Source organism: Equus asinus, chromosome 5 (genome assembly GCF_041296235.1).
Source record: "Equus asinus isolate D_3611 breed Donkey chromosome 5, EquAss-T2T_v2, whole genome shotgun sequence".
Lineage (NCBI taxonomy): Eukaryota > Metazoa > Chordata > Mammalia > Perissodactyla > Equidae > Equus > Equus asinus.
Window position 1 is genome coordinate 90,096,856 of NC_091794.1, and position 26,139 is coordinate 90,122,994.

Below are 26,139 nucleotides of genomic sequence, written 5' to 3' on the forward strand. Positions count from 1 at the left end.
GCTTTTGGGTTTTCTTCTAAGTGAAATGAAAACTGGAAGATTGAAACAGGAGAGTGGAACAACGATACAGGTTTGGAAAGGTCTTGCTGCCTGCTGGGTGGGACATAGCGGGTTGGGAGGCTCCTGCAATAGGCCGGGCTGAAGAGTTGTGGCTTGGGCGAGGGTTGGGAGAAGTGGGTGGATGCCAGCTGTGTTTTGAGGGTAGAATCAACAGGATAGTGGGGGAAAGGAAGCAGCCAAGGATGACTCCCAGGTTTTTGGCTTGAGCATCTGAACAAATTATGGTGGAGTTTACTAGGATGAGCAAGACAGGGAGAAGCAGACCTGTGGGGAATAGTCAAGAGGTCTCTTTTGGCCATGTGTGATATGCCTGTGTGCACACATGCCCAGGTGGGCACATGTGCATGAGGGTTTCAGACACCTCTGCTTGGTTGCATGGGGACTCCTGGGTCTGTCCTGGGACCAAGCCCTGTCTTGGCTCTTCACTTTCCCCCAGCCCCAGGGGCTGCTCCTGCCAGATAGGGATTCCCCAATGGCCAGCTGGGACGGTGGGGTGGGTGTGGCCTCGGGAATTGCCGACATCTGGGCATACTACCCCGGGCCCAGTAGGCCTTGGTAGCCCCATCCGGCAGCGGCAGGCAGGCTCCAGGGCAGCTGGTGGCGATTAGCAGCGTTGATTACCTCGTGGCGATGCCATCTGGGGTGAGGGCACTGAGCCCAGCCCCACGGGGTTCCCTGCTTGCTGGCATGCAGAGCTTTCTAGGGCTGAACGCATGTAAATGTGTCAGCATTGCTGCATGCGTGTATGTGTGTCAGTGTTTGCCTATCTGAGTGGGCTTTTCTGTGGGAGCCGAGTCTGTGGGGCCACCTGTGTCTGTGTGTACACATGTGTGTGCTGTAGGTCTGTCGGTTTCTCTGCTTGCATGTAAGAGTAAGTATTCCTGTGGGTACATGTGTGTGTTTCTGTGTGTTTGCGCACACACATGTCTGTGTGTGCATGCGTGTGTCCATGTGTGCATATCCAAGTACATGCATTCTGAGAATTATGCACCTGTGTTTGAATATGTCCAGGGATGTATTTCTGTGGGTTCACCTGTACTCACACACGTGTCTCCGTGTTTGTTTACATGGAGGAGTATCATGTGTGTCCATGTGTCTGTGTAAATATAAGTGCCTGCATACACATGTGGAGTCTACACACGTGTCGTGAGAGCGCATATCTGACTGTATGCTTCTGGATGTGTGCACATATGTGTCAGAGGGAGGAAGGGGCAGAGGTACATTTCTTGGCTGTGTCTATGACAGTGGATCCGGACCCAGGGGGCACCCCAGGCTTGGCTGTTCTTGTGAGAAGGTTCTTGTGGGTGTTGTGGGAAGGTATCTGGACGCCCCCTTCTCAGGTCCCTCCAGCTCTGGCTGCTCTGGGTCCAGCCATCCCCTCCTGCTTGGGAGAGTCTGGGGTACGAATGGGGTAAGGTAGGAGTCACCCAGGATGGCACAGTGGTTAAGACCTTGTGCCGTGAGCCCAGGCTAACTGGGCGTGCGTGGGTCCCTGCTCTACCACCGACTAACCACGTGCTCTTGGGCACATTGTATTGTTCCTCTGCTCCAGGTTTCCCCGTCTGTACGATGGGGACAAGAATAGAATTCTCCCTCCTGGGCCTGTTGTGAGGATTAAAGAAGTCAGCCTACGTGAAGTTCTTAGCAAAGCCTGACCTATTCATTTGGCCTATTCATTCCCAAGTGCCCACCACTGGGGCAGCAGCCTATGGGCAGGCCGGGCCAGTGCCTACACACATCCCGGGCCAGAGTGCCCAGAAAGCCCCACCCTTCCACTTCCCGCTTGCTGAGCTCAGCGCTTCCCAGGTCCCGCCACTGTCGTAGCCACATCTGGACCGGCTCCGGGCAGGGACCACAGTGGGGCGCCTCCGTGGCCATGGTTGGGGTTTCCACTGACTCAGCGCCTCTGGCTCTGAAGGCGGGAAATCTCAAGCCTGCTCCCCTGCCCCACGCCTCGGGGTTAGATGGGGCCATAGGGCGCTGGCTCCACCATGTTTTTTCTACAGGAAGTCCCCCTCAAATCAGGGCGCTCTAGTTGCTCCCCTGCCCCTCCCATCCATTCCTACCACTCGTGACCTCTTGAACTCACTTCTCTGGAGCCCTCAGCCTTGGTGTGCAGAAATTGGCTGCTTGAAGGGGGACACCGTAGGAGGGTCCCCTTGATCACCTCCCTGCCTCTGGACAGAGCTGGACACCTTATCTGCTCCTTTCTCCTCCAAGTCCAGTCTCTCATCCAGCATCGCTTCCTTGGATCCTGAATATAAAGTGACTCCTCTGCGTCCCGGGTATATAAGCCTGAATCCCAGCCTCACCCCCTCACACGACCTCCCACCAGCGTTCACACTAATAAAGGTAACAACAGTGACTATTATTGAGCTCCTCCCTTGTGCCAGACTTGTAGGAAGCACTTTCACAGACTTGAACTCGTTTTCTGCTCACAACAACCCTGTGAGGTCTATACGTCCCATCCCATATTACAGATGAGAAAATGGTCACAGTTAAACAGTAAGTTCGAGGCCACAAAGACACTGGGATTTGAGCCCTTCTAACCTGACGGGGTGAGGAGGACTAAGGGGACTCGCTTCTCTGGGAATGAGGCCAGGGCAGAAGGGGTTAACTTAGCGCCGCCGTGGGGGGCCCTGCCCCCCAGTTCAGACAGAAGAACAGACTAACTGGGAATGTTAGGCTGAGAAACTGGAAAAAGCGGACCAAGGAGGCTTGGGCAGCAGCCACGTCACGGGTGCCACGGACCCGGGGAGGAGGGTCTCCCCGGCCCGCCCCCCTAGCCTTCTGGAGGCCCAGCCAGGGAAGGGGAAGGGGGTGGCACAGGGGAGGCCCTTCGTGCTCCAGGCTTGGCTCTTAAAGGGCCGGACTCCCCTCCCCTCCCCCCTCCTCTCTCCCCCTCCACCCCCTGCCTGCCGCTGGAGCCCCCTGCAGGCAGCTCCGGGCACGCTGGGTCCCGCCTGGCTCCCGCTCGCTCACCTGGGGGGGAAACGGGAGGGGGCGGGCCCGGGAGCGCGGCCAGGCCAGGAGCGGGGCTGTGCAGCGGCCGCCTCTGCCGCCGCCGCTGGAGCCCCCTCCCGGCCCGCCCTCCCTCCTCCTGCTGGCGGGGCGGGTCCAGCTGTGTTCCATTAGCGGCCCTGGCAAGTCCCCAGCCCCCTGGAACCGCCCCCTCTTCCCCCACCCGGAGTGGCCGGCAGTCCCCGGCAGGCGCGCGCCGGCGGCATTCAGCCCCAAGAGCTCGGACCCGGGAAGCTGGGGACAGTCAGCCGGACAGAAGTAATCAAGAAGCCCCTGGAGGGCCTGAGGAACCAAGGCCTTGCTTCTCCTGTCTGGCTGCCCTGGGCCGCCTGGATTACTCAGGGAGGTGGGGGGCTCCCCAGCCACGGTAAGTGGGGGTGAGGTGGGCTGCCTCAGGGCTCTGGGCTGAAGGGCCCCTTCTGCCCCTGACTTGCTGTGTGACTTGGGGCAAGTGGCATCCCCTCTCTGGACCTCAGTTTCTGTGTCTATAACCGGATGAGCTCTAAACTCCAGCTCAGTTCTGACTCTCCCCGCCCCCAAATCTGTGCCTTTGTATTGGGGTGGGATCAGCTCCTCTCCTTCTGTCCCTGTGGCCCCACCACCCCTCGCTGGGGCCGGGGAAGTGGAGGCCAGAGATCCGGAGCAGGAAGGGAACACGAGCTCATGGATGTTCACGCCTCCACATGCATTCACATGCCTCCCACAGCTGGCAGCCCTTCCACTGACTGGCAGGACGGGGAGGCCGGGATAATGTCTGAGAGATAGGATGTGTGCCCCACTAGAATGGGGGACCAATAGGGTGAGGGAACAGTTCTACCCCAGGAAGAAGGGGATTGGGGTCCTATTTCCAAATGTATGGAGAGGCGGGGGTCTTTCCTGCTCTCATTCCCTATCCAGGACCGAGGGAGGGGAAATAGAAATCCATTACAGCTGGAGGGAATGAGGTTGGACTTGCATAAGAACTTCCCGACAAGAAGGCCTACTGGAGGGGTAGTCATAGGCTGGCTGTGTGCACATGTGTATGTGCAAGCTGGTGTGTCTGGGTATATCGGTGAATACGGGTCTCTGTGAGCATGCCTGTGTGCAGGTAGGTTTGTATGCACACACTGGCATGAATGTGTCTGTGTGCATATGCGCCTGTGTGTCTGTGTGTGTCATCCCAACACACGCGTGACTCTGTGTGTGCGCGCGCGAGCTGCCTGTCTCTAGGGAGGCCGGATGATGTATGGCTCTGCTGGCCGCTTCTGAGTCCGCATTGATTTATCTGGGCCCATCCATCAGGGTTTAATAAAACTAAAAGACGAGCATCCATCAGCAGGGGAGGTTGGCAACAGGGTCCTGAGCCTCGGTGACCTGCTTTCCCGCCCGCTGTACCCATGGGGGAACCTTCCTTGGCCCACACACAACAACGCTGTGATGCCTGCCAGGAGACTCAGCCCGGCCGTCAGCCCCTGACATTGTGGGTGCCTGGCAGGGCCACCTGGCTGAGCTGGGTGCAGCTGGCCATGTATATCAATACAGTGCGCGGGTTGATAAAATATTGAAATCCTTCTGTGTGTCTTGGTAAATAGCCCCTGTTGAGCCTATCCCTCGGGCCCCTCACTATCCCAGTTGACCTGGCCTTCTAGGGCACTGTAGCTCTCTCCTCAATGGAGCAACTATTCCCTGGCACAGCTGGATGCCGCCTGGACCCTATTTCAGTGCTCCAGCCAGCATTCTGCTCTGGCTGGTCAGTGTCCGTGCCATACCGGTGGTTAAATATTTTGAATATCACTCCGGCCCAAGTCCTAGCTCAGGGCCTGTGGTTGGGCCTCTGAGAAGGACTGACGCCTGGCCAGACCTCCTGCCTCCCCAGTACCAGCACCTGGGCCCCAGGGCTGGCTGCTCCTTGCCCACGTGTGTGCTTGTGCCGTGTGGGCACAGGAATCCACCTTCCTGGTCTCTGTGGTTTTCAGGTGCTGCAGCTGTGGCTAATCTCTCTGGACCAGGATGTGGGCATCTTGGGCTCCTGGCCTGTGGCTGCTTGGTCTCTGGGCCACCTGCAGCCATGGAACAGATACAGGTGAGATGACACAGGAGGATCAGGGTACCATAGGCCTATGACTGGCTCCCTGTCGTGCCGGGGTCCTCTGCACATATGTGACTGTGCTCCCGGGCCAGGTGTCCATTTATAGGAGAGCCTGGGAGCCGGGCTTAGGGTGGCCTGGGGTGTTTGCACATGCAGCCTGTGTGAGGTGAGCTAGAGTGTGTGTGTGTTTCTGTCTGCCTGTTTGTGTGTCTCTGGGCCTCTCTGTGTTTGTGTCTGAGTCACTCTGTGCATCTGTCCATATTCCTGTGTCTCTGTGTGTGAGAGAACTACCCCCCTCCCCAATCCGGAAACCCAGCCTGTGCACAAAGTGCTGGTAGGGCCGGTGGGGTGAGGAGGAGCAGATGGTGAACTCTCCCTGCAGAAGGAAGCCACATCCTGAAAGAGCCCAGGCCCCTCCAGTCCTTTCCATGGTGGAGAATCCATCCTCCAGCCCACGTGCTCCTCCTCCTCCGTGGCTGGCCCTGGAGCTCAGATAAAGGGCCCGCCTCGAGGCCCAGACGCTGGATGGGACAGAGGGTGCAGCTTTCCAGGGCCCAAAGCCAGAGGAAGTTGACTGGGCAGCTTGCCCTGCCCTGCTGGGTGCCCTCTGGGCTTGGTGGCTCAGCCGCCTGGCTGAGCAGAAATAGAACTCCTAGGACCCAAATCCAGCTGGAGGAGGCAGAAAAACTAAGGTGCAGATGTGAGAGGGGTATGCACCCGGGGTCATGTGACTGGCTGCAGGGTGTGTGTACATATGTGTTTCTGCATGTGTGCACGTGTGCCTGGCTCTCCTCTCCCTCACCGGGTCCCCTGGGGGATGGGGCAGAGAATTTCAACATCTGTAAGGAATCTGGGCCCGTTGCCAAGGGGTGAGTCACCCATTGCTGCTGCCGATGCTCAAGACAGTGATAGTCTTTCTGCCCAGACCTGGGGGAGGGAGACTCCAGTCGGTTCACCGGGCCGAGGGATCCAGGATTCCTTGTTCCGGTCAGGCAGCCAGGGAGTTCACTGCCCTCCTTCTAGGAGCCGTATTCACTGTCTTGTCCCAGCCACCCCATCTGCGTTGGTGGGAAGGCCTTCGGGATCCTAGGCTCTATCTCTCTCTCCTGGTGTAGCACCTCTCTCAACACTTCTGCTCAGTCAGCCCTAGGGAGGAGGCAGGTCCATGGCTGCCCATCTGTCCCTTCACGGTTTTAGAGACCTGAATTAAGCTATTCTCTTCTCCAGGAGCCTTTACCCCCTTAATATATCCTGTCTAGAGTTCCAAGGCCCTGGTAGTTCCCTTGAGCTTGTGGTCTCCTCAGGCCCCCAGTTTCTTCTCACTGTTTCACAAGTGGTTATCCAGGTGAAAAGTCAATGTGTTGACTCAGACTTGTGTCTGGCCTGCGTGTCTGCACACAGGAAGTGGAACCCTACCTGTTGTTGAGAACATTTGCACCAGCTGCACGTGGTGTCCCTGGTGGCACGAGCATCCACAACTCATGCATGTGCAGACACGCACACACACTTGTATATGACACCAGTGTGTGTGAACCTGACTTTCCTTACCCCTAAGGTGCTCCTCTGCCCTCCTTGGGTGTATGTCTATACATAGCTCCTCGCCCCATCTGAGTTCTAGGGCTGCCAGAGTTTCTTTCATTTCCTCTCTTGCTGGCCTCGCCCCTGACTTGGGGCCTTGGGGGTCTTAGGTTCTAGGAGTTCTGGTCCTGCTCTGCTGTGAACTCACTTAGTAGCCTTGGGCCAGGCCTCAGTCTCTGGCCTCAGTCTTCCCATCTGTGGACTAGGCGTCCTCCTGGCTGCCAGGGTAGCCAGGGTCAGAAGGCAAAAGGTGACAGCAGCTCCAAGGCAGGGCCTGACTGAAAGTCCAGAGTAGGGACTATAAAGTTGCTCCTTCCCAGGGCCCCCAAGAGCTTGGCTGCCTCAGCCTGAGCCCACCGAATGCCCCACTGCCAATTCTCTTCCAGGTGGGCAGTGCCCGCCTTCACAGCAAGAAGGGCTCAAGTTGGAATACAGAAGCGACTTATCGACCAACGTGACTGGTGAGTGCCAGTCTCATCCTGCTGTCCCCCTCCACCGTTTTTCTGGAGTGGCCTGTGTCACTCCTCAGCCGCCCAGCTGAGCTCTTCATCTGGTGTCTCCCCCGAAGGCTTCAACCTCATCCACCGACTCAACCTCCTGAAGATATCTGCCATCAAGAAGATCCGCAACCCCAAGGGGCCCCTCATCCTGCGACTGGGGGCGACTGCCCTCACCCAGCCCACACGGTAATGGCCCCAGGCTGACCGCTGGAAATCAGTCCTGACCTCGGCCACACCGTCCAGCAACTCTGGAAGTGGAGCCTAAGCCCATGGGCCCCTGTGGGTCATTTTATCCAGCCCCCTGCCGGGAGTCAACCTGGTCTCCACTCCTGGGGCTTGCAGAGTGGGCAGAGAGGAGGTGCCTGGCAGACCCTACCTCTGTCCCTCCCATCTGGCTGGCAGTGGGTGGCAACAGGTCTGCATCCTATGGGCACCATTGAGGACCCCAGGATTGGGATGGGAACCTGGCAAGAGTTGCATGTGTGCAGGCATGCACGTGCCAGCGTGTGAAATCCAAACTCCTGCAAGTCCTGGGTGGTCTTGCCCCGGCTTACCTCTCCAGCCTCACCTCCCACATGTTCCTCCTTCTTTTCTGCTACTCTGGTTGTGCTGACCCCTCTTCATCTTGTTTCAGTATCTCTGCTCCTAACCCAGGCCCGGTTATCTTCCCCAGGGCATCCTGGAGTCCTTGGAAGCACAGTTACCACAATTGTAATGAAATGGGGAAATAGTCATTCTGGGGCTTGCTTATGGTCTTATCTCCCCACACCGGGAGGGCTCCCCATCTCTGTTTTCACCTTGTTATCCCCAGCAGTCAGGCCCACACCGGCACCGAGTAGGCACTCAGTGGATGTCTGTAGAATGAATGGATATGTATGTGTGTGTTGGTTTGGAAGTGGGGGCCTGCATGTCTCGTGTAGGTTCAACAGTCCTGAGGGCCCAGGGTGGGCAGCTGGTGGGCTCCCACCTGAGCCCCAGGAGCCCTCCCTGCTCTATTCACAGACGAGTATTCCCTCGGGGCCTCCCCGATGAGTTTGCCCTGGTGCTGACGCTGTTGCTGAAGAAACACACTCACCAGAGCACATGGTATTTATTTCAAGTGACCGATGGAGATGGGTACGCACAGGTGAGCCCCCCCCACCCCTCTTGCTCTTGGTGATGGAGCAGTACCCATCCAGCCCAACTACTACCCCAGCCTGTGATGTCTGGGGCCTCCCAGCTCCATCCCATGCCCAGCCTCGGGGCCACCCCATCTCCACCAGCACCTATCCCATTCTTTCAGGATGTACTGGTTTGTGACCCCAGTCAGCTTTCTTCCCTTTCTGGGCCTCAGTTTCCCCTCCTGTAAAATGAACTTAGGGCCCTTAACTTTACCCCGCTTTGACTCTGGGGCTCTGATTCTCTGTCCCATTCCTTTCCCAATTCCACACAGATTTCCCTGGAAGTCAATAGCCGAGAGCGGAGCCTGGAGCTCCGGGCCCGGGGCCAAGATGGCGACTTTGTGTCCTGCGTCTTCCCAGTGCCCCAGCTCTTCGACCTGCATTGGCACAAGCTGGTGCTGAGTGTGGCGGAACGCGTGGCCTCTGTGCATATAGACTGCACCTCAGCCTCCTCCCAGCCCCTGGGGCTCCGGCGACCCGTGCAGCCCGTGGGCCATGTCTTTCTGGGCTTGGATTCTGAGCAGGGCAAACCTGTATTGGTGAGTGTGAGTTCGGGCTCTGGACTCAGCTCCCACCTTCTGGAAGCCTGAGTGAGCTCCCCGGAATCTGTATCTGACTGGGTCCTTCCCTTGTTCAGAGTCCTCTCATGGTTCCCCACTGCCCTCCATGATGGAGCCTAAACATATTACCCTGGCGGTCAGGGCCCTTCGTGATCTGATCCCTATAAATGTCTGTAGCGTGATCTTCCTTTCCATCTGTCCAGGCAGCTCTGCTCTGGTCGATTCCATCCCCGTCATCCATTTCACCTGGTCCTTTCACACCTCCATGCCTTTGCCTATGCTGTTACCTCCACCTGGAATGCTTTTCCTTGCAGCCCTCTCTGCTGAATATCTACTGGTCCTTCAAGGCCCAGCTTGAATGGAACCTCCTCCTCCCCGTTCCTCTTTCTCCCTCCTCTCCCTCTTTCCTGCACTTGCAGTTTTGTTTTGCCTTTGGTGACAGCTATATTCCTGATGGTCTCCCAGGCCAGACTGGAACCTTCCGAGGGCAAATCCTGGGGCGGAGCTGTCTCTGTGCCTCGTTAGGGGCCAGGACCTGGAGCTATTTGATAAAAGCAAGTGAAACTGACGTGCGTGTCCCCCGCAGTTTGACCTTCAGCAGGCGCACATCTACTGTGACCCAGAGCTCGTGCTGGAGGAGGGCTGCTGCGAGATCGTACCGGGCGGGGTGAGTGACCCAGCCCCTGCACAGCTGGGAGGGTTTGGGACACTGCCCAGGGACACAGTGTGCTGGACATGGGGGGTCAGGGAGGGGATGCCTAGAGATCCTAAGATGAGTGGGTGAGGAGGGGGTCTGCCTTCCCTACTGACCCCAGCCCTTCCCCCACACCGGGCAGTGTCCCCAGGAGACCTCCAAGGCCCGCAGGGACACCCAGAACAATGAGCTCATCGAGATCAATCCACAGACAGAGGGCAAGGTCTACACCCGCTGCTTCTGCCTGGAGGAGCCTCAAAGCAGCAAGGTGGGTGGGCAAGACAGGTGGACACGGACACGGGCAGGCGCAGGTGTCAGACTACCCCTCTCAGTCTGCCACCAGGGTCAGCTGTGCCCGGGATGGGCGGGGGCACTGGAAGCCCCACCTATTTGTGTGCCATTCCTAGAGGACTCAGGGAGGCAGACAGCCCATGGGTGACCCTGTGCCCATCTGCCTTTTGGCATGAGGGGTTGTGCCCATCCAGTTCTGCCACAACCCAGACCCTCATTAATACCGCCCCAGACCCTTCTGGTGAGGGCAGGACCAGGCGTGCACCCACAGGCAGTTTCTCCAGGGCAGGGATGCCTGGGGTCAGAGGCCAGGCCACACTGCCTGCCTCAGGGCTTGCTCACTCTCCTGGGCCCAGCCCTGGCCAATGCCAGTCTGGTTCTACACCCAGCACCATGGCCAGCTGCCCTGCTGGCTCTCAGGTTCTGTAAGGTGGCAGGAAGGCCCAGTTCCTCCCTTGGCCCCACCCCCTTTCTGGGCAGTCTCCCTGCCCACCCGGGCGTCACGCCCAGCCTTGGCTGCAGAAACACAGGATCCCATTGATTCATGGTCTTGTTTTCTCCGACATCACGTGGGTGGGGGGAAGAGGAGGGCGCCAGGAGGGGTGCCAGGGGCCTGAGCAGGCTCTTGATGCCCTGGGAAGTGCCAGATGTTAGACTCCCAGGTACCTGGGGTCCAAACCCCTGCCTGATGCCCTCTCCCACTGTGGGCTCTAGAACTGCCCCTTCCTCAAGAGTTCCCCTTTATTCTGTCTGCACAGGTGGATACCCATCTGACAGGAAGAATCAGCCAGAAGGCAGAAAGGGGAACCCAGGTAGAGGTGGTGGGTGGGTGGAGGAGTCCACAGTGCCCTCAGTCTGCCCTCCATGCCCTCTGTAAACCCCTTGAGTAAGAGACTCGACTGCCTCACTCTTCCCGTCTGCCCCACTCCTGGACAGAGTGTAGCGTATGTAGGCGCCAGTTCTGAGAAGGAAGGATGAGTTGGGGTGAGACAGACACACTGCCTGGCACTATCTGGGGCACCCGCTCCTGGTGGTTCTTGGGTAGGGGTGCGGAAGCAGGGCTCCACACCCTCTGTTCCCTGCCCGTCCCCATGCCCTCCCTCTTCGCAGGCCCATCGGGAGACAGAAGCCCATGAGGTAAGCCTCCCATCTAGACAGGCAAAGAGAGCTTGGTTGTGGAGGTGCCAGCATGAACCCTTTGACCAAGGCTTTGGGGTGCTGGAGCCTAGGCATGGGGGTGCAGGATGACACACAGCTCCCAGCATTCCTGGGTGGGGGCCCTGTCTTCCCCCACCTCTCCTTGGGAGAAAAGGTTTAGCTCAGGACACTCTTACTGAGTTGGCAGCAAATGGCCATGGGCATTATGGGGAGAGCCCAGACCTTGGCCACGGGATCCTGGATTCTGGGCCTTACTCTGCCCTGACATGCTGTGTGACCCAGAGCCCACTGCTGTTCCTCTCTGGGCTTCAGTTTCCTTGGCTGAGAAATGGTTTGGCTCTGGGTTGGTGGGACTTGAGGGGCAAGTCTTGTTTGATAGAATTCCTATCTTCATGCTCCCTCAGACTCCCCCCAGGACACATGTGATGTTCTGTGTGCTTGGTGTGTGTAGGGGGGGGAATGGGGTGGAGAGGGCTGGTCCCGGGCTCTCAGAACTGACCTCCCGGCCTGTTCTTCCCTTTCAGTGCCCACCTTGTGTCCCTGGTGCCCAGGAGAGCAATGTGAGTGAATAGAGGGTGTGCAGGGCGGGGTAGGCGGGTGCTGGGAGGGGTGTTGCTAGAGGTCAGCTTGGCAGCTTCCTGGTTGAGGACAAGGGGGTCTTTGTGCAGTTTCACACTCCCTCCCTGCTCCTCCCTGGAGCTGGGCTTGACTCCCACCCCCATCTTGGCCAAGCCAGGGCTGCGTGGAAGGAAGCTGCACACCCTGTGATCTGGGCAGTGTATTGGGATCCAGGGTGGAATGGGGACAGGGTGGGGGCCAGCGGGATCGGGACCTTGGTTGCTGATCCCAGCTTTGTGCACCCCACAGGGACTCAGGCCTGCTCTGTTTGAAGGCTTCCGATGTCATCTAGGAGGCCTAGAGAAGGGGAAGGGCTGGATCAGGGTGACTCAGCCCAGTGCTGGCCACCAAAACACATGTTGGCTCAGGGCCTCCCCTCCTATCCCTCTCTAGCTGGCCCTGGCCCAGCCTCCCTCTGGGGGTCCAGAAGGACAAGGGAGAGAGGCTCAGTGTGAGCCCAGCTGGTACCCAACTGTGCCTCTTCTGTGGGCAGCGAGTCACCGCTTTCCCATGGCCTGACATTCTGAGTTGACGTGCCCTATTGGTCCGCAAAGGACACAGCCCGGCTCCCCTCAGCCCCAAGCCTCTGACCTTGGGGGACATCAGGAAGTACCCCTTGTGCTGCTTGCCCGTCTTGCCGTCCAGACCCCCAACCAAGCTCGTAAGGCTGATAGTTCCCAGATGTGCATGGGGTTACCATGGCAACTGAGCAGCCATGTTATTCTGCAAGAGGCAGGTGGGGGTAGGGGGTGGGGGTAGGGGATAGCCAAAGCCAGGTAGGTTCGAGAGGGTAGGTTAGACCCCTCTGCAAGTTTAACAGCCTTAGGATATGAAGTCAGCCTGCTGGTTGGCCTAGGAGGCAGAGCGGGGCCTGGGATTCAGGCTGCTGGTCTTGCCACCATGCTGTGTGACCCTGGCTAAATTGCTTGCTCTCTCTGGGCCCTGGTTTCCTCTCCCTCCCTGAGGTATCATGCTCTCTCCTCTGTCCCCTCAGGTCACAATTGGTCCCTCTGGACCCAAGGTGAGTCCAGATGGAGAACAGGACACTCCTGCCCTCTTTGGTGGCCTCAGCCCACCCCATAGCATGTGAGCCCATGGCTGTGTGTTTATATCAGGGCTACTTAGCCTGTCTGTGTGTTTGTGGGGTGATTAGGTAGGTGTTGGAGACAGTAGCGGGTTGTGGGTATACAAGAATGTCCAGAACGGTCTTTCCTGAGGCCCTGCTGCACATCAGGACCTGGGCCCCGTGTGCACGTGTGTCACCTTCCTGAACCCTCTCAAACGTCTGTGGGGTGGGTACTCTCATTTTACTTCAGAGAAATCTGGGACCCAGCTGTGCCCATGTGTGTGACTGGGTATGTCAGAATGAGCGTGTGTGGGTGTGCCTCCCTGCGTCTCTGGGACACGTGTTTGCATGTGTGTGGCCCACTGTGGTGGGGGGTGAGCCCATATGCCTGTGAACCTGACAGGACGGCTGAGCTTGTGAGTGTCAGGGCAGACAGCACCCGTGCAAGTGTGACATTGTGTGCTTGTGTGTGCCCGTGAGCATATAATGTGATTCCTGGGGCCACTTTCATGTGAGTGCTGACTGCGTGCCCGGCTCCGTGCCGAGCACATCACATGTCTTCCTCACCATGACCCCTTGAGGTAGGTGCTAATGTGAATCCCATTTTACTGATGGGGAAACGGAGGCTCAGAGAGGGCGTGTGAGTTGCCCTGGGTCACACGCTAGTAAGGGGTGGAAGTGGGATTTGAATTCAGGCAGCTGACGCTCACCGTCGTGGGTTCCTGTCTCTCCGCATGTGTGTGTCCATGCACGTGTGTCCCTGCGCCCCTGGGTGTGCTGTGTGTGAGCTAGCGTGCTTGGGTAGGGGTGTAGGGGAAGAGACACCCTCTGCGTGAGACTATAGATTTGCCAAGTATAGCCTTTCAGGGTGGGAGGGACATGTGAAGGAATGCGTATGGAATCCATATGCTATGTGCGTGCGTCGGGGAGTGGGGCGGGGGGGGCGGCTGGGGCAGGGCTGTGCTCATTTACACCCATGTGTGGTGCATGGGTGGAGAAGACCGGAGTGAGGAGAGCTTCCTTGAGGTTCCCATGTGGCCCCTCTTGTCCCAGCCCTTGTTTTGGTCTCATCCACAGGGAGGGAAAGGTGAGCGGGGCCTGCCTGGTCCATCAGGATCCAAGGGAGAGAAGGGAGCCCGGGTAAGTGCCCCAGCCACGCCCACTGCAGGACCCCTCCCAGCTGTACCCTGGGGGTGGGCTGGGATGTGAGCCATCACCCCATCATCTCAGCTGGAAACCTGCAGCCTGGGGGCTGAGGGCCAGGGTCTTTCTAGGGGTTACTGTGTGGACACCTCTGTTTCCTAGGGGCCCATCCTCCTCAAAACAGGGCCCCACTTCTGACCCCTCGATCCCTCCCTGCAGGGCAATGACTGTGTCCGAATCTCCCCGGATGCCCCACTTCAGGTAAGACCTGGAGGCGAGGCCTGCTTCAGGGCCCATATGGGGGTCAGCCTCTGGGGAAGGGGCTGTGCCCTCGGCAGCCCATGGGGTGACCCTGGGCCCCTCTCAACACCTGTCTCCCTGCTCAGTGTGCAGAAGGCCCGAAGGGAGAGAAGGGGGAGGCAGGAGCCTTGGTGAGTGTGGGACCAGGGATAGGGCAGGGAGCGGGGTCCTGGCCTGGCCTCCCTCTCCTGTCCTCACCTTTTCTTTTGTGTCCCCTCCTCATCTTAGGGACCCTCAGGACACCCAGGCTCCACAGGCCAGAAGGTAATGGGCCTGGATTTCAAGGAGTGGGTGCCAGGGAGGTCTGTGGGTCCCACAGACCTGAGGAGGGAGGGGTCCAGAGTCTTCCTAGAGGATGGCGTTGTTGGACACAGAGCTGGCAGTACCCTCCCAGTTCTTCTGCCTTATCCAAATCCCCGTTAGACCTGGAAAGAAATGCCAGTGAAAGTGAGTGGCCTAGCTGGTTGGGAAGTTCTTCCTGTTGTCTACCCTCGCATGGGGACTGAACCCCTTCCATCTCAGGGGAGGCAGAGACCAGGGGTTGAGAAGGCAATGTCCCTCCCTAAGATGGAGCTGCCCTGGTTCTTTCAGCCCCTTCCCTCAATCCCAGTCACTTTGCCTCTTCCTTCTTCAGGGCCAGAAAGGCGAGAAGGGAGACGAAGGCATCAAGGGCTTGCCGGGGAAGCCAGGCCGAGATGTACGGCGCTTGGGACCCTTCCCCACGAGAACCCCACATCCCTCAGCATGGGATGGTGAACCCGCTACCCTTGCTCAGGAGAACAGAGACCCGAGAGGGGAGGGGCTGTGCAGGGGCTCCTTGCCAGGAGGCATAGAAAGGACCTGAACCCAGGCCTCCTGGCTCCCAGCCGAAGAGCCCTGACCTCTGTCACCCTGAGGTTGACATTTGATGACCTTGGGGCACTGGGTGGGGTCTGGCTTTGGAGAGGGGCAGTGAGGGTGGACAGGTGGGTATGTACCCCTCCCAGCGTGGGCTGCTGCCCCAGGGAGGTGCCAGGCCTGGGCCCTTCTTACCCTCTCCCCCTACCCGACAGGGCCGGCCAGGGGAGATCTGCGTCATGGGGCCCAAAGGGCAGAAGGTGAGTTGTGAGTGTCTGTGGGGTGGAGAGTGGGTGATAGGGCTGAGGCGGGGCTGCTGTCTCACACCCACCTCATGTCTTTGCCAGGGAGACCCTGGCTTTGTTGGGCCTGAGGGGCTGGCAGGGGAACCTGGACCCCCTGGCCTCCCTGGGCCCCCTGGGAGAGGACTTCCTGGGACCCCGGTGAGTACTCCTTGCCCCTCCTGTCATCCTTTCCACAGAGAGCCTTCCCCCACCTGACCAGGGATTGGGGAGATGAGGCTCCGTCCCAGGGGTCCTGGTTGGGGGAAGGGGCTCAAGTCCATCTCACTGTACTGCGGACCCCTGGGAAGCCTCCACTTGACCTGGTTTCTGCCCTCAGGGGGACCCAGGTGGCCCTGCAGGCCCTAAGGGAGACAAGGTAAGCACAGGCAGGAGTGTGGGCATGTGGGGATACCTCTGCTGGGTGGGAGGAGAGAGGAGAATGGGGGCGGGGGCAGCTGGGGTGGCGGGCCTGTGTGGGGAAGAGGCTAGGCCTGAGGAGGCTGGCCTTGGCCCAGCCAGGCCCCTTGGGGGGAGTGTCCCATCCCACTGCTAGCTGACATGGGAACCTTGGCCTGGGTTCCAGGAATGGGGACAGGCAAGCCTGTCTAGTAACAACCACAGTCGCTTTAACTGGAGGGCCCAAGCCCATTTTAGGGCCTTGTGCCTTGATGAGTGGAAAGCCCTGGCAATGTCTGTCTGTCTGCTGTGGCTCCTCTGGGGTCACCCAGATTCCTCCCAACCCACTACACTGGGGAAGGTGTATGCAGAGGCCTCATGTCCTCCCTTCCTTTGCAACCAGAAGCACTCAGCTTAGGCGTGGAGAAGGATAGGCTGCAAGAAGGGGCTATTTGTTGACCAGACAGACCAAGAGAAGATTGGAGCTTTGGCAGAGATTGTCCTGCCATCCAGAGAGGGGACTGGATGGGGAGGGGGTGGTGGGCTGAGGTCCCAGCCAGGAGCCTCCCCCTTAACCCTTCTTCTGACCGCAGGGCAGCTCCGGGGCACCAGGAAAGGAAGGTCCTGGTGGGAAACCTGTGAGTGACCCCAATCTCGTGGGGGTGGGGGGTTGCCACCCACCATGCCCAGGTCTGCTCTCTCAAGGCCTCCGGAGGGAGGGGGGCTGGGTCCTTGGGCCCTCTCTTGGCACGCCACTCTGTCTGCCTTGAACTAATACCATCGCTTCTTCTCCAACAGGGGAAGCCTGGGGTGCCAGGGCTGAAGGGAGAGAAGGTGAGGTCCAGGCCTGGTTGCCCCAGCTTGGGTTGGGGGTGGGAGCCCCTCTTTGAAGGTGATACTGAGCATCAGGGGCCCTGGGCACAGGCGGCTGGACCTTCCTCAGGAGACCCCCACCCCTTCTTTGTCCCTAGGATGTACATATGTGATTACTAAATAAAGAGCCTGGCTTGGCAGTGACACAGCTGGGTTCAAATTCCGCCTCGGCCACCCATGTGATTTATGAACGCGGCAGATCGATTAGCTTCTCTCTTTGCTGGAGTTTCCACATCTGTAGATGAGACACAATCATTTCTTACGGCTTGTTGTGAGGTCATTTTGCAATGTCCAGGAATCTCAATTTGAATGAATGAGTCCGTTGAACAGACAGCCCCTCCAGGGTTCCTACTGTCCACTTTGATGTTGGGGATAGGGCGCTGGCCCACCCAATGTCTAGAGGTCCTTGTCTTTGCGGGGTCTCAGCCCCACCTTGTCTACTCATGGTCTCTCCCTTCTGCTAGGGTGACCCCTGTGAAGTGTGCCCAACGCTGCCTGAAGGGTTCCAGAACTTCATGGGCCTCCCTGGAAAGCCAGGCCCCAAGGGGGAACCGGGTGATCCTGCACCAGCCAGGGTGAGTGCCCAGGGTGGCCATTAACCAACTGCACAAAAAAACTGGGGGCTTGATCATAGAGACGACTGGGCAGAGGGACTGTGTAATTCTCACAGCCATAGAGAGATTGTGGGCAGAGGGTCTAGGCTCTTAGCTCCTTGGGAGGGTAGGAACAGGTTGCTGAACCATAGAGTTTAAGGCTGGGCTAGAAGGCCACCCCAGGTCTCCATGGCAACCTCCCATGGTTCTTGAACAGAGGCTAAGATGCCTTTTGGGCAAGCTGGGGTAGAGCCAACCCTTATAGTGAGCGAGGCTGTATCCTCCAGGCACTGGGTGTTGGTTGGGGGTGGAGGAAAGGAGTGGGCAGGGCTAGGTTAGGGTCCATGCCTGGACTTCCCACCCTTCTCCCTCACAGACCCTTTCTTTTAGGAGGTCCTGGGAGCTGTTGGACAAAAAGGTGATCGGGTATGTATACGAACTTTCCTGTGGGGCAGCGTAGCCTGGCTTCACTGCCTCCATATGTTCCATGAATTGATAAGCCCTGGCACTGGGATGCTGACCTTGAACCTCCTGGGACCCCTGGGCGTTGGAAGGTTTTGTGATGTGTGATGTTGCTGTCCTCATATATGGCTAGGAAGTTTGGGGTACCTCAAAATGCCTAGCCTCAGCCCATAAACCTCTTCTCCCTGCAGGGAGACCCTGGCATCCAAGGCCTCAAAGGAGAGAAGGTGAGGGAGCCCCGGTCCCCTGGCTGTCCCCCTCCGACTACTGGGAGCCTTTCTGATCCCTTCTCTTCCTTCCCCAGGGGGAGTCCTGCCTGTCCTGCAGCTTAGCTGTAGGGGCCCAGCATCTTGAGCCCTCTACAGGGGCCAAAGGAGACGTGGCCTCCCCTGGCTTCGGTTTGCCAGGCCTTCCGGTGAGTGGCCGCTTCCTCCTAGCCCAGTCCAGTCCAGCCCATCCTTGCCACACTGGTGGCCTCCCTGGCTCCTTAGGCCTGACTCTCAAGGCAGAGACCAGGAGGGAGGCCCTGAGGCAGATGTCCCAGGCATGCAGCCTGGTCCTTCCCTCCAACCCTGCACTGCCCCAGGTTGCTTGCCCTGGGACTTCCTCTTAGAACCTCCAAGTGCCCAGCTGTGTAACAGAAGTAACTGTCCAGCCACTCACAGGTTGTGGGATTCGGAATCCCGAGCTTGCTTTTCTCTTTCTGGGTAGACAGTGGGACCCATGGGGTTTTGGAAGGGTGGGAATGGGGAGATGCTGTGACTGTGACTTGATTATTTTTCAGGGGAAAGTTGGGGCTCCGGGGCCAACAGGGCTAAAAGGAGAGAAGGTGAGATCTGGGTTACGTGTCAGGCACACTGGGGCTTCTTGGCAGGGAGGCAGGGAAAGGGGGGCCCTGGGCAGCGAATATAGATAAGAGATCAAACTGCACCTCCACAGGAAATACATTCATCAGTGTTCTACAGACTGGAGTCAAGGAATTTATTTCTGAGAGCCCTCATGTTCTCCAAGAGAATCCTTTAGTTTTATATTTTTAATTTATTGATAATCTAAAACAATTAAGCACATTTGAGACAACCTTATAATAAAATAATAATATTTAGCACTCTTTACCACTCATGTGCCTGGCACTGTTCCAAGTACACGTATTAACTTGTTTCATCCTCCCAAAGCCTTATGGGGTAGGTGCTCCATTATTCCCGTTTTTACGGATGAGGAAACAGAGGCACCAAAAGGCCAAGTAAATTGCCCAAAGTCACACAGGTGTTTGGGTGCTGAACTGGGATTTGAGCCCAGGAAGTCTAGCTCCAGAGTGCGTAATCAGTACTTGGCTGGGTCACTCGATTTCAGTGCCCTTGTTACCATTTGTATTGATGATTGCATTGGAGACAAATGACAGCATTGAACTTATAATGTAGTGTGACTCAGATGAGGGGTTCTGTGGGTACATGAACGTTCAGGTGTGAAAAACACTGAAATTAGTGTTCAGACCCAGCTCTGCCAGGTAAACCACACCTGTCATTTCTCAAATGGAGCTTTGCCACGCTGCCTCACACCTGCTCCCTCTTCCAGGCTTCTCTGTCTCCGTGAAGGGCATCTACCCAGCTCCTCAGACCCCAAACCCAGTGTCATCCTTGATCCCTCCCTTTCCCTCATCAGCTCCTCCATCTGACAGTTCTGCCAACAGCATCTTTCAACTCCCGCTGCTTCTTTCCACCTCCACAACTCACCTTAGTCTTGGTCCCCATCATCTCTCACCTGGACGGTGTTGGCAGCCCCTGTCTGGCCTGCCTGCAGCCGCTGCAGCTCTTCAGCAGTCCATTTGTCGTCCAGTGGCTAACGTGACTTTGTAAAGAGAACTCAGGGTACCATTATCTCCCTGCTTAAAATCCTTCCATGACTTGACTTTGTGCCAAAGTCTTGCTCTGCCTGACAAGACCCTGGATGACCAGCCCTGCTGCCTTGTCAGTTTCATCTGGTTCTTCTCTCTCCGTTTCCTGTACTGTGGTTGTACCGCCCTCCTTCCATTCTGGATCCTGCCAAGATTCTTCCCACCTCTTAGATTTGTGCTTGTGGCTCCCACTGTCTAGAACGTTTTCCTCTCTGCCCTCCCCCGTTCCTTCACTGCTGGCCTTAGAGTCATCTTTCTGATCATTGTCATTGATACTTCTCTGAGCACCCTGTCTCTGAAATGACCTCCCCTGCTTCCTTTGTCTCATCACCTTGTTTATTTCCTTCATAACACTCATCATAATTTACAGTTACTGTTATTTAAAAAGTTCCCGTTGGCCCCACAAGTGCGTAAGCTCCGCAGGGCTTGTCTGTGCTGTTCACTGTTACATACCAGCACCTCGCCCAGCACATAGCGCATATGGACAGCCAGGAATAGCTGCTGGATAAACAAATTAATGATCTCTGTGTGCTGGGTCAGGCCTGAGGGTGGGGCTGGGAGTCAGTGAAGGGAGGCTGGGGGCGGAAAGAGGCTGGCCGTAGACTTCTGTGGGGACCTTGGGGAAATCCCTTTCCCTCTCTGAGCCTCAGTTTCCCTAGCTAGGAAATGAGGGAGTAGCCTAGAGGTCCCAAGGGGCTACTTTTCTAGCTTGGGGTTTGGGATTGACCTAGCACTTCTCTGCCTCCCCTCTTGACCCTATTTTCTCTGCTCTGCTCTCAGGGTGATTTCGGGGAGGCAGGGCCAGCCGGCAGTGTGGTAAGTGTGCTTCAGATGGCGACAGCTCCCGGAGAAGGACAAGGTGGGAGGTGCTGCCTGCGCTGGGGAGATGATAGGCTTGGATTGTGCTCTGGCATGGCCCAGGCTGATGCCAGGCATCACACATGGCTTTTTATCATGTAGGGGCCCCCAGGGCCGGTGGGACCAGCAGGCATCAAAGGAGAGAAGGTGAGTCTGGGGACATTCTCCACTCTGCAGCTGGGGTGAACTTCCTGAATACACCCTCCTTTCGCTCCACTTCAAACCCTTGAGGCTCCCCACTGCCTGAGGGTAACATCTGACCCCTTAGCAAGGCAGTCAAGACCCCTGATGACTTGGCCCCCACCTTCATCTCTTACCTGACCTCTCACGATCTTCCTGAGATATCCTTTGCCCAGAGCTGTGTCAGGCCGGCTACATTCCCCAGCCCCAAACTCCAAACCTGGCCTGGGGCCCTCTAACCTGTGTCCTTTCTCAACAGGGGGAGCCTTGTGAGCTGTGCCCAGCCCTGTCCGAGCCTCAGGATGGAGCCGGCCACATGGTGGCCTTGCCTGGCCCTCCTGGAGAGAAAGGAGAGCCTGGGCTTCCAGGCTTCGGTCTACCAGGAAAACAGGTAAGTTCCGAGGCCTCTGGCGCCGGGATGCAGGCAGGGCTCACGAGACGGGAGGGACCCTGCCTGGGTGCCTTGGCTCCCTGGACAGTGGGGAGTAGGTGGGAGTGTGGAGGGGTCAGTGCCTCTGTCTCTGGCCTGACAGGCCTTTGCCTTTGTCCTGGGACACAGCCTGGCAGAGTGTGCAGAATGGGCATGACCGGCACAAGACGAACCTGGGTTCAAAGTCCAGCTCTGCCTTTTACTTGAGCAAGTTCCTTTTGCTCTCTGTGCCTCTGTTTCCTGTGCATGGTGTGTTGTAAAGCCCAGGAATGATGTGTGTGCAGCCCTTAGCAGCACACGCTAGGCATCCAGGAAATGACGGTCCCCACTGTGGTAATGATTATTATTACTGCTTCAGCAATAATAGCGAACACGAACAGAACGTGCACTGTGTGCCATGCAACACTTCGCTTCTATTAGCTAATCTGTTCTCACGAGAACCCTAGAGGGTAGAAGCCTGTGCTATTTTTGTCATCCTCATTTGACAGATAAGGAAACTGAGGCACAGATAAGTAACTTGCCCACAGTCACCCAGGCAGGACTCTGGCTCAAGTCTCTTCTCTTAATCTATACAATATTGCTTCACTAGAACGAGAGCAGATTCTGGTCTGTTTTGTATACTGTTGTATTCCTGGGTCTAAGACAGTGCCAGACACTAAGGGGCATCTAGGACGAATGAATGGGTGCTGGAAATGCTTTCTCCTCAGGGCAAGGCTGGAGAGCGTGGATTGAAGGGACAGAAGGTGAGAGAACCTCGGTGGGCATGGGTGGGCAGCACCTCCTCTCAGATGCCCTCCCCACCTCCTTTTCCTGATTCCTCTGTACCCACTCTCCACTCCCTGTCCAGCCTCCAGCCCCAGCGAAGGGCCATGAGTGCTTGCAGGTCCCAAGAGGGCAAGTTGTCCCTATCTGGGTCACCTCTGCCCTCCTTGAACCCTACTCCTTTTAGGGTGATGCTGGGAATCCAGGAGATCCTGGAACACCGGGCACCATGGGTCAGCCGGGACTGTCAGGAGAGCCTGGGATTCGGGGCCCCACAGGGCCAAAAGGCGAAAAGGTCAGTCCGGTGGGGGCAGTTTGTTGCATGAGCAAAAAGAAATCAGGCTGAGAGCTAATGAGGGAGAGGACTGCGGAGTCAGGCTGCAAGCCTTACAGGATGTCAGAAACGCTGGGTGGAGGGGCCTCAGCTCTTCTCCGAGGCAGGGAGAAGAGCTAGGAGTGTCAGGGGCCTATTTTGATTTCTCAGGCTGAGGTGGGGCCAGTGGAGGGGCAGAGCTCTCAGAGGGGCACAAAGACCCCCTTTCCGATTCCTCCTCCTGGCCTTTGCCAGCCCTGGCTCACGGGCTCCTGGCTGTGCCCATCTCTGACCAGGGCGATGGCTGCACTGCCTGCCCCAGCCTGCAGGGGGCGTTGACCAACATGGCGGGACTGCCCGGGAAGCCTGGCCCCAAAGGAGAGCCGGGCCCTGAAGGCGTGGGCCGGCCTGGTAAACCGGTGAGTTCTGGCTGCCTGTCCTCTAGTCCTTCCCGACCTGGGCTTCTCTTTGCTCCCTCCTGCCCCCTTTCCCCTGGGGGACACATGGGCCACCTGTGTCTTTTAGGGCAAGCCTGGTCTACCAGGAGTTCAAGGGCCCCCAGGACTGAAGGGCACACAGGTATGTGTGAGTAGGGGGCTCTGGGCTGCAGGTATGTGTGGGTGAGGTTGAGGGTGGGGAGATACATGGGGGCAGTGAGCCTGGAGTGGGGACTGGGGATCAGCTATAGAGGGGGGAGAAGGCGGAGGTGGCAGAGGTTTAGGAGGAAGGGGTGCAGAGTGAGTAGGAATCTCAAGCCAAGGATTGTCCTTCTGCCTCTTCAGGGAGAGCCTGGGCCTCCAGGAATGGGAGTCCAAGGGCCCGAGGTGAGTCTCCAGCCTTAACTTTGCCTACTTGCCCCCTAAAACTTCCATTAGCCGGCTACTTACTCCCATATGCCCCCCAAACCACAGAGCTCTGCCTGCCCCTAGATGCTGAAGGGCTCAGCTTTGGGATAAGGGATTGGGCAGCATCCCTGGCCTGCTGTTGTTCTGTTGGGGACCATATCTTTGAGCCCCACCTCTTTGACCCTCATGGTCCCTTGGGGAGCTCTCCTGAGTTTGGGCTGGCAGATACCCCACCCCAGAGCAGGTCTGCCAGTGGGGTAGGTTGGCCTAGACAGTTGTGGCCCAGTCTGCCTTTTCTGACTTGCAGGGGGAGCCTGGAGCCCAGGGTTTGCCTGGCGTTCAGGTACGTCTGCTCGAGGAAGCTGGCAGGGGAAGGGGCCACTCTAGAACAGAGATAACTAACTGTGCTTCCATCTGCAGGGGCTTCCAGGACCTCGGGGACCACCTGGCCCCACTGGACAGAAGGGAGCCAAGGTGAGCCCCTTCCTCCTTGGGCACTAGGTCTGCAGTGCTGTGGTGCCCTGGCAGGAGGTGCAGGGGACATGGGAGCTGCGTGGTAGCCATCAGAAGCTGCCCAAGACCTGGTCTGATGCATCCCACCTGCTGGATTGCCCCAGAACCTTTGTACCCTCTCTTCCACAGGGATCTCCAGGGGTGAAGGGAGCCATTGGACCTGTGGGACCTCCTGGTGCCAGTGTCTCTGGGCCTCCGGTAAGGGTCTTCTCTGTGCTCCATGGTGGAAGCATTGCTGGGACCAAGGACGTTGCTGCTGGGAAGAGATCACAGGGCTGACCCTGCCCATCCCAGCAGCAGGAGGGATGGGAGGAGAGAGGCCTCAGGCTGGTCCAGCCTTGAGAAGACTGCACTGTTTGGGGGGGAGCACTGAATCATGACAATACTGATCACTACCATCTTTTGAGCAGTGACTGCGCTGAGCCTCTGTGCTCAGCTCTAAACAGCGATTCCCTTAATCCTCAGAGCAGCCCTGTCAGAGCACGGCCTTTATTGCCTCCTTTTCATAGACAAGGAAATCGAAAGGCAGAGAGTGAGGAGGTAGAGCCAGAACTTGAACCCAGGTCTGTCTGCCTCAAAGCCCGCTGGTTAATGCCCCCCGACTGCTTCAAACCTCGGAGCCATTAGGGCTCATCTAAACTGTGCTGCCCCACAGAACTATCCAGGATGATGGAAATGTTGTATTCTGTATCGCCTGAGGGGGTAGCTACTAGCCACACGTGGCTATTGAGCACTCGAAATGTAGCTTGTGTGACAGAGGAACTAAATTTTAAATTTCACTTAATTTTGGTTTACATCACCACGCGTGGCTATTGCCTGCTATACTGGACAGCTCAGATCTATCTAGACCAGCAATACTTCCCATCTTTTTTCTTTTTTGGCTTGAGGAAGATTAGCTCTGAGCTAACATCTGTGCCAGTCTTCTTCTACTTTGAATTTGAGATGCCTCCACAGTGTGGCTGATGAGTGGAATAGGTCTGTACCTGGGATCAGAACCCGCGAACCTCGGGCCGCTGAAGTGGAGTGCGTGAAACTTTAACCACTTGGCCACGGGGCCGGCCTGGATATTTTCAATCTTATTACTCTCAAAGACCTCCCTTTATTACTGTCTAACCCGTGATTCCCATGTTTTAAAAGATGTGTCTGTTGAACAAATTGCATAGATTAAGTCATAATAAATACATTTCCTCATTTTCATTCATCAAAGATCTGTATAATAATCAGCTCCTACTCCACATGAGCCCACTCGAATTTTACAAGATGATATAGTTCTAGCCTAAATCAAAGAAAGGCTGCCTTTCAGCCAGCCTGTGCTGTGCCAGGTTGTGGGCAAATGTGTAATTTTTCTTGGGCTTTTGGTAATGTGGAAATAGCCCAGGGAACCACATCTTTTCTATCCTGATGGCTCCCTAGAGAAATTCCAGTTCTAGTTTGGGAATCATGGATGGCTTCCTCCTGAGGGTGCACCGAGCCCAGAGGGGCCATGGACTTGCCCAGGTCCACACCACCAGTTTGTATTGCCCAGCGGAGCTGGTCAGTCAGGGTCCCTGCCTGTCCCAGGGAACCCCAGGGTAAATCAGAGGTGGAGGTGAACGTGGGCCTGCTCCTTGGGGAAGCGTCGAGTCCCGTGTGCAAAGGTGGCACGTCCCACAGGAAGGCGTCTGTTGGAAAGCCCTTGTGTGGCCGGGCTAACCTCTCTAAACCTTCTCCCCTCAAGCTGAGTCCCATCTAGGAGGCTTCCCAGCCCAGGCCCCACACTCACAAGTTGTGTGACCTTAGGCAAGTGACAGCCTCTCGGAGTCTCCAATTCCTTGTTGGTAAATAGGGGCTGAATTTCCTCTCTCCTCACGAAGTCAACTGAGGTAACTTGTGAGAGAGAACGCGTGTCACACACAAAAGGGCGAGAGGAGAGCCGCACAGACCTGGGTGCAATTGTGCCGTCGGATCTGTTACAAAATTTCTTTAAGCCTCAGTTTCCTCACCTGTAGAACAGAGCAATACTGTCCTGCACGGCGGGCAGTGGGGACTTGGTTCTGTGCTCTCTGACGGGTGCGTTGCATGGTGTCTGACACCCGGGAGGAGCTCAGGAAGCGCCAGTCTTTATCCCCCTCCTCCTCTCCTGGTCTCCTGTGCCTAGTTTCCTCCTCTAGAACATGGTCTCTGGGACGCGGGCACCAGGAGAGCCTGGCGCTGCTTCTGTTTGTCCTGTCGTCCTCCCCTGCAGGCGGGCCAGCTGGCTGGCTGCCGTCCAGCCTCGATTACTGAGCCCAGGTTCTCTCCTTTCAGGGCGCTGAGGGGCAGCGAGGACAGACTGGCCTTCCAGGAGCCAGAGGGATGCCAGTGAGTACAGTGTCTCAGGGAAGCAGGAAGCCACATCTGTCCCTGTCTCCACAGCCCTGTCTACTCAGCTCCCTGTGTTTCTTCCCTGCAGGGTGAAAAGGGATCCCAGGGAGAGAAGGTAAGTCCCAAGGACCTGTGACCGATACTGTACGGAAATTAGCAGCCCCTACAGCCCTACCACCCAGGGTAATCTGTGCACGTGGTAGTCACTCTGGACTGGAGGATGGGAGCTGAGAAGTCATCCCGGGCTTCTTGCCACCCACCAGCTCCTGGATCCGGGGAGCCGGGGCCCCACGCATTCCCACTTCACCTGGTTGCAGGCTCAGGGCTCAACTAGGATCCCAG

The 26,139-nt window shown here is 57.3% G+C and overlaps 1 protein-coding gene across 3 annotated transcripts in view; it reads left to right on the forward strand.

Moving 5' to 3' along the window:
- The first annotated feature begins 3,242 nt into the window (after nucleotides 1-3,242).
- COL16A1 (collagen type XVI alpha 1 chain) overlaps nucleotides 3,243-26,139 on the forward strand; it is a 50,611-nt gene continuing 27,714 nt past the window's right edge. For all 3 annotated transcript variants that reach the window (XM_014837948.3, XM_014837949.3, XM_014837950.3), the window contains exons 1-40: nucleotides 3,243-3,448; nucleotides 5,037-5,143; nucleotides 7,114-7,188; nucleotides 7,296-7,413; nucleotides 8,230-8,353; nucleotides 8,660-8,926; nucleotides 9,534-9,614; nucleotides 9,784-9,909; nucleotides 10,691-10,744; nucleotides 11,043-11,069; nucleotides 11,615-11,650; nucleotides 12,703-12,729; nucleotides 13,852-13,914; nucleotides 14,137-14,178; nucleotides 14,304-14,348; nucleotides 14,446-14,481; nucleotides 14,852-14,914; nucleotides 15,270-15,314; nucleotides 15,402-15,497; nucleotides 15,676-15,714; nucleotides 16,328-16,372; nucleotides 16,533-16,568; nucleotides 17,072-17,182; nucleotides 17,591-17,626; nucleotides 17,854-17,889; nucleotides 17,967-18,077; nucleotides 18,447-18,491; nucleotides 20,334-20,369; nucleotides 20,514-20,558; nucleotides 20,851-20,982; nucleotides 21,729-21,764; nucleotides 21,971-22,078; nucleotides 22,393-22,515; nucleotides 22,622-22,675; nucleotides 22,879-22,920; nucleotides 23,249-23,284; nucleotides 23,362-23,415; nucleotides 23,584-23,652; nucleotides 25,741-25,794; nucleotides 25,886-25,912. In XM_014837948.3, coding sequence (XP_014693434.3) covers nucleotides 5,071-5,143; nucleotides 7,114-7,188; nucleotides 7,296-7,413; nucleotides 8,230-8,353; nucleotides 8,660-8,926; nucleotides 9,534-9,614; nucleotides 9,784-9,909; nucleotides 10,691-10,744; nucleotides 11,043-11,069; nucleotides 11,615-11,650; nucleotides 12,703-12,729; nucleotides 13,852-13,914; nucleotides 14,137-14,178; nucleotides 14,304-14,348; nucleotides 14,446-14,481; nucleotides 14,852-14,914; nucleotides 15,270-15,314; nucleotides 15,402-15,497; nucleotides 15,676-15,714; nucleotides 16,328-16,372; nucleotides 16,533-16,568; nucleotides 17,072-17,182; nucleotides 17,591-17,626; nucleotides 17,854-17,889; nucleotides 17,967-18,077; nucleotides 18,447-18,491; nucleotides 20,334-20,369; nucleotides 20,514-20,558; nucleotides 20,851-20,982; nucleotides 21,729-21,764; nucleotides 21,971-22,078; nucleotides 22,393-22,515; nucleotides 22,622-22,675; nucleotides 22,879-22,920; nucleotides 23,249-23,284; nucleotides 23,362-23,415; nucleotides 23,584-23,652; nucleotides 25,741-25,794; nucleotides 25,886-25,912 — 2,673 coding nt within the window. In that variant the 5' untranslated portion in view covers nucleotides 3,243-3,448; nucleotides 5,037-5,070. The remainder of the gene's footprint in view (nucleotides 3,449-5,036; nucleotides 5,144-7,113; nucleotides 7,189-7,295; nucleotides 7,414-8,229; nucleotides 8,354-8,659; nucleotides 8,927-9,533; nucleotides 9,615-9,783; nucleotides 9,910-10,690; nucleotides 10,745-11,042; nucleotides 11,070-11,614; nucleotides 11,651-12,702; nucleotides 12,730-13,851; nucleotides 13,915-14,136; nucleotides 14,179-14,303; nucleotides 14,349-14,445; nucleotides 14,482-14,851; nucleotides 14,915-15,269; nucleotides 15,315-15,401; nucleotides 15,498-15,675; nucleotides 15,715-16,327; nucleotides 16,373-16,532; nucleotides 16,569-17,071; nucleotides 17,183-17,590; nucleotides 17,627-17,853; nucleotides 17,890-17,966; nucleotides 18,078-18,446; nucleotides 18,492-20,333; nucleotides 20,370-20,513; nucleotides 20,559-20,850; nucleotides 20,983-21,728; nucleotides 21,765-21,970; nucleotides 22,079-22,392; nucleotides 22,516-22,621; nucleotides 22,676-22,878; nucleotides 22,921-23,248; nucleotides 23,285-23,361; nucleotides 23,416-23,583; nucleotides 23,653-25,740; nucleotides 25,795-25,885; nucleotides 25,913-26,139) is intronic.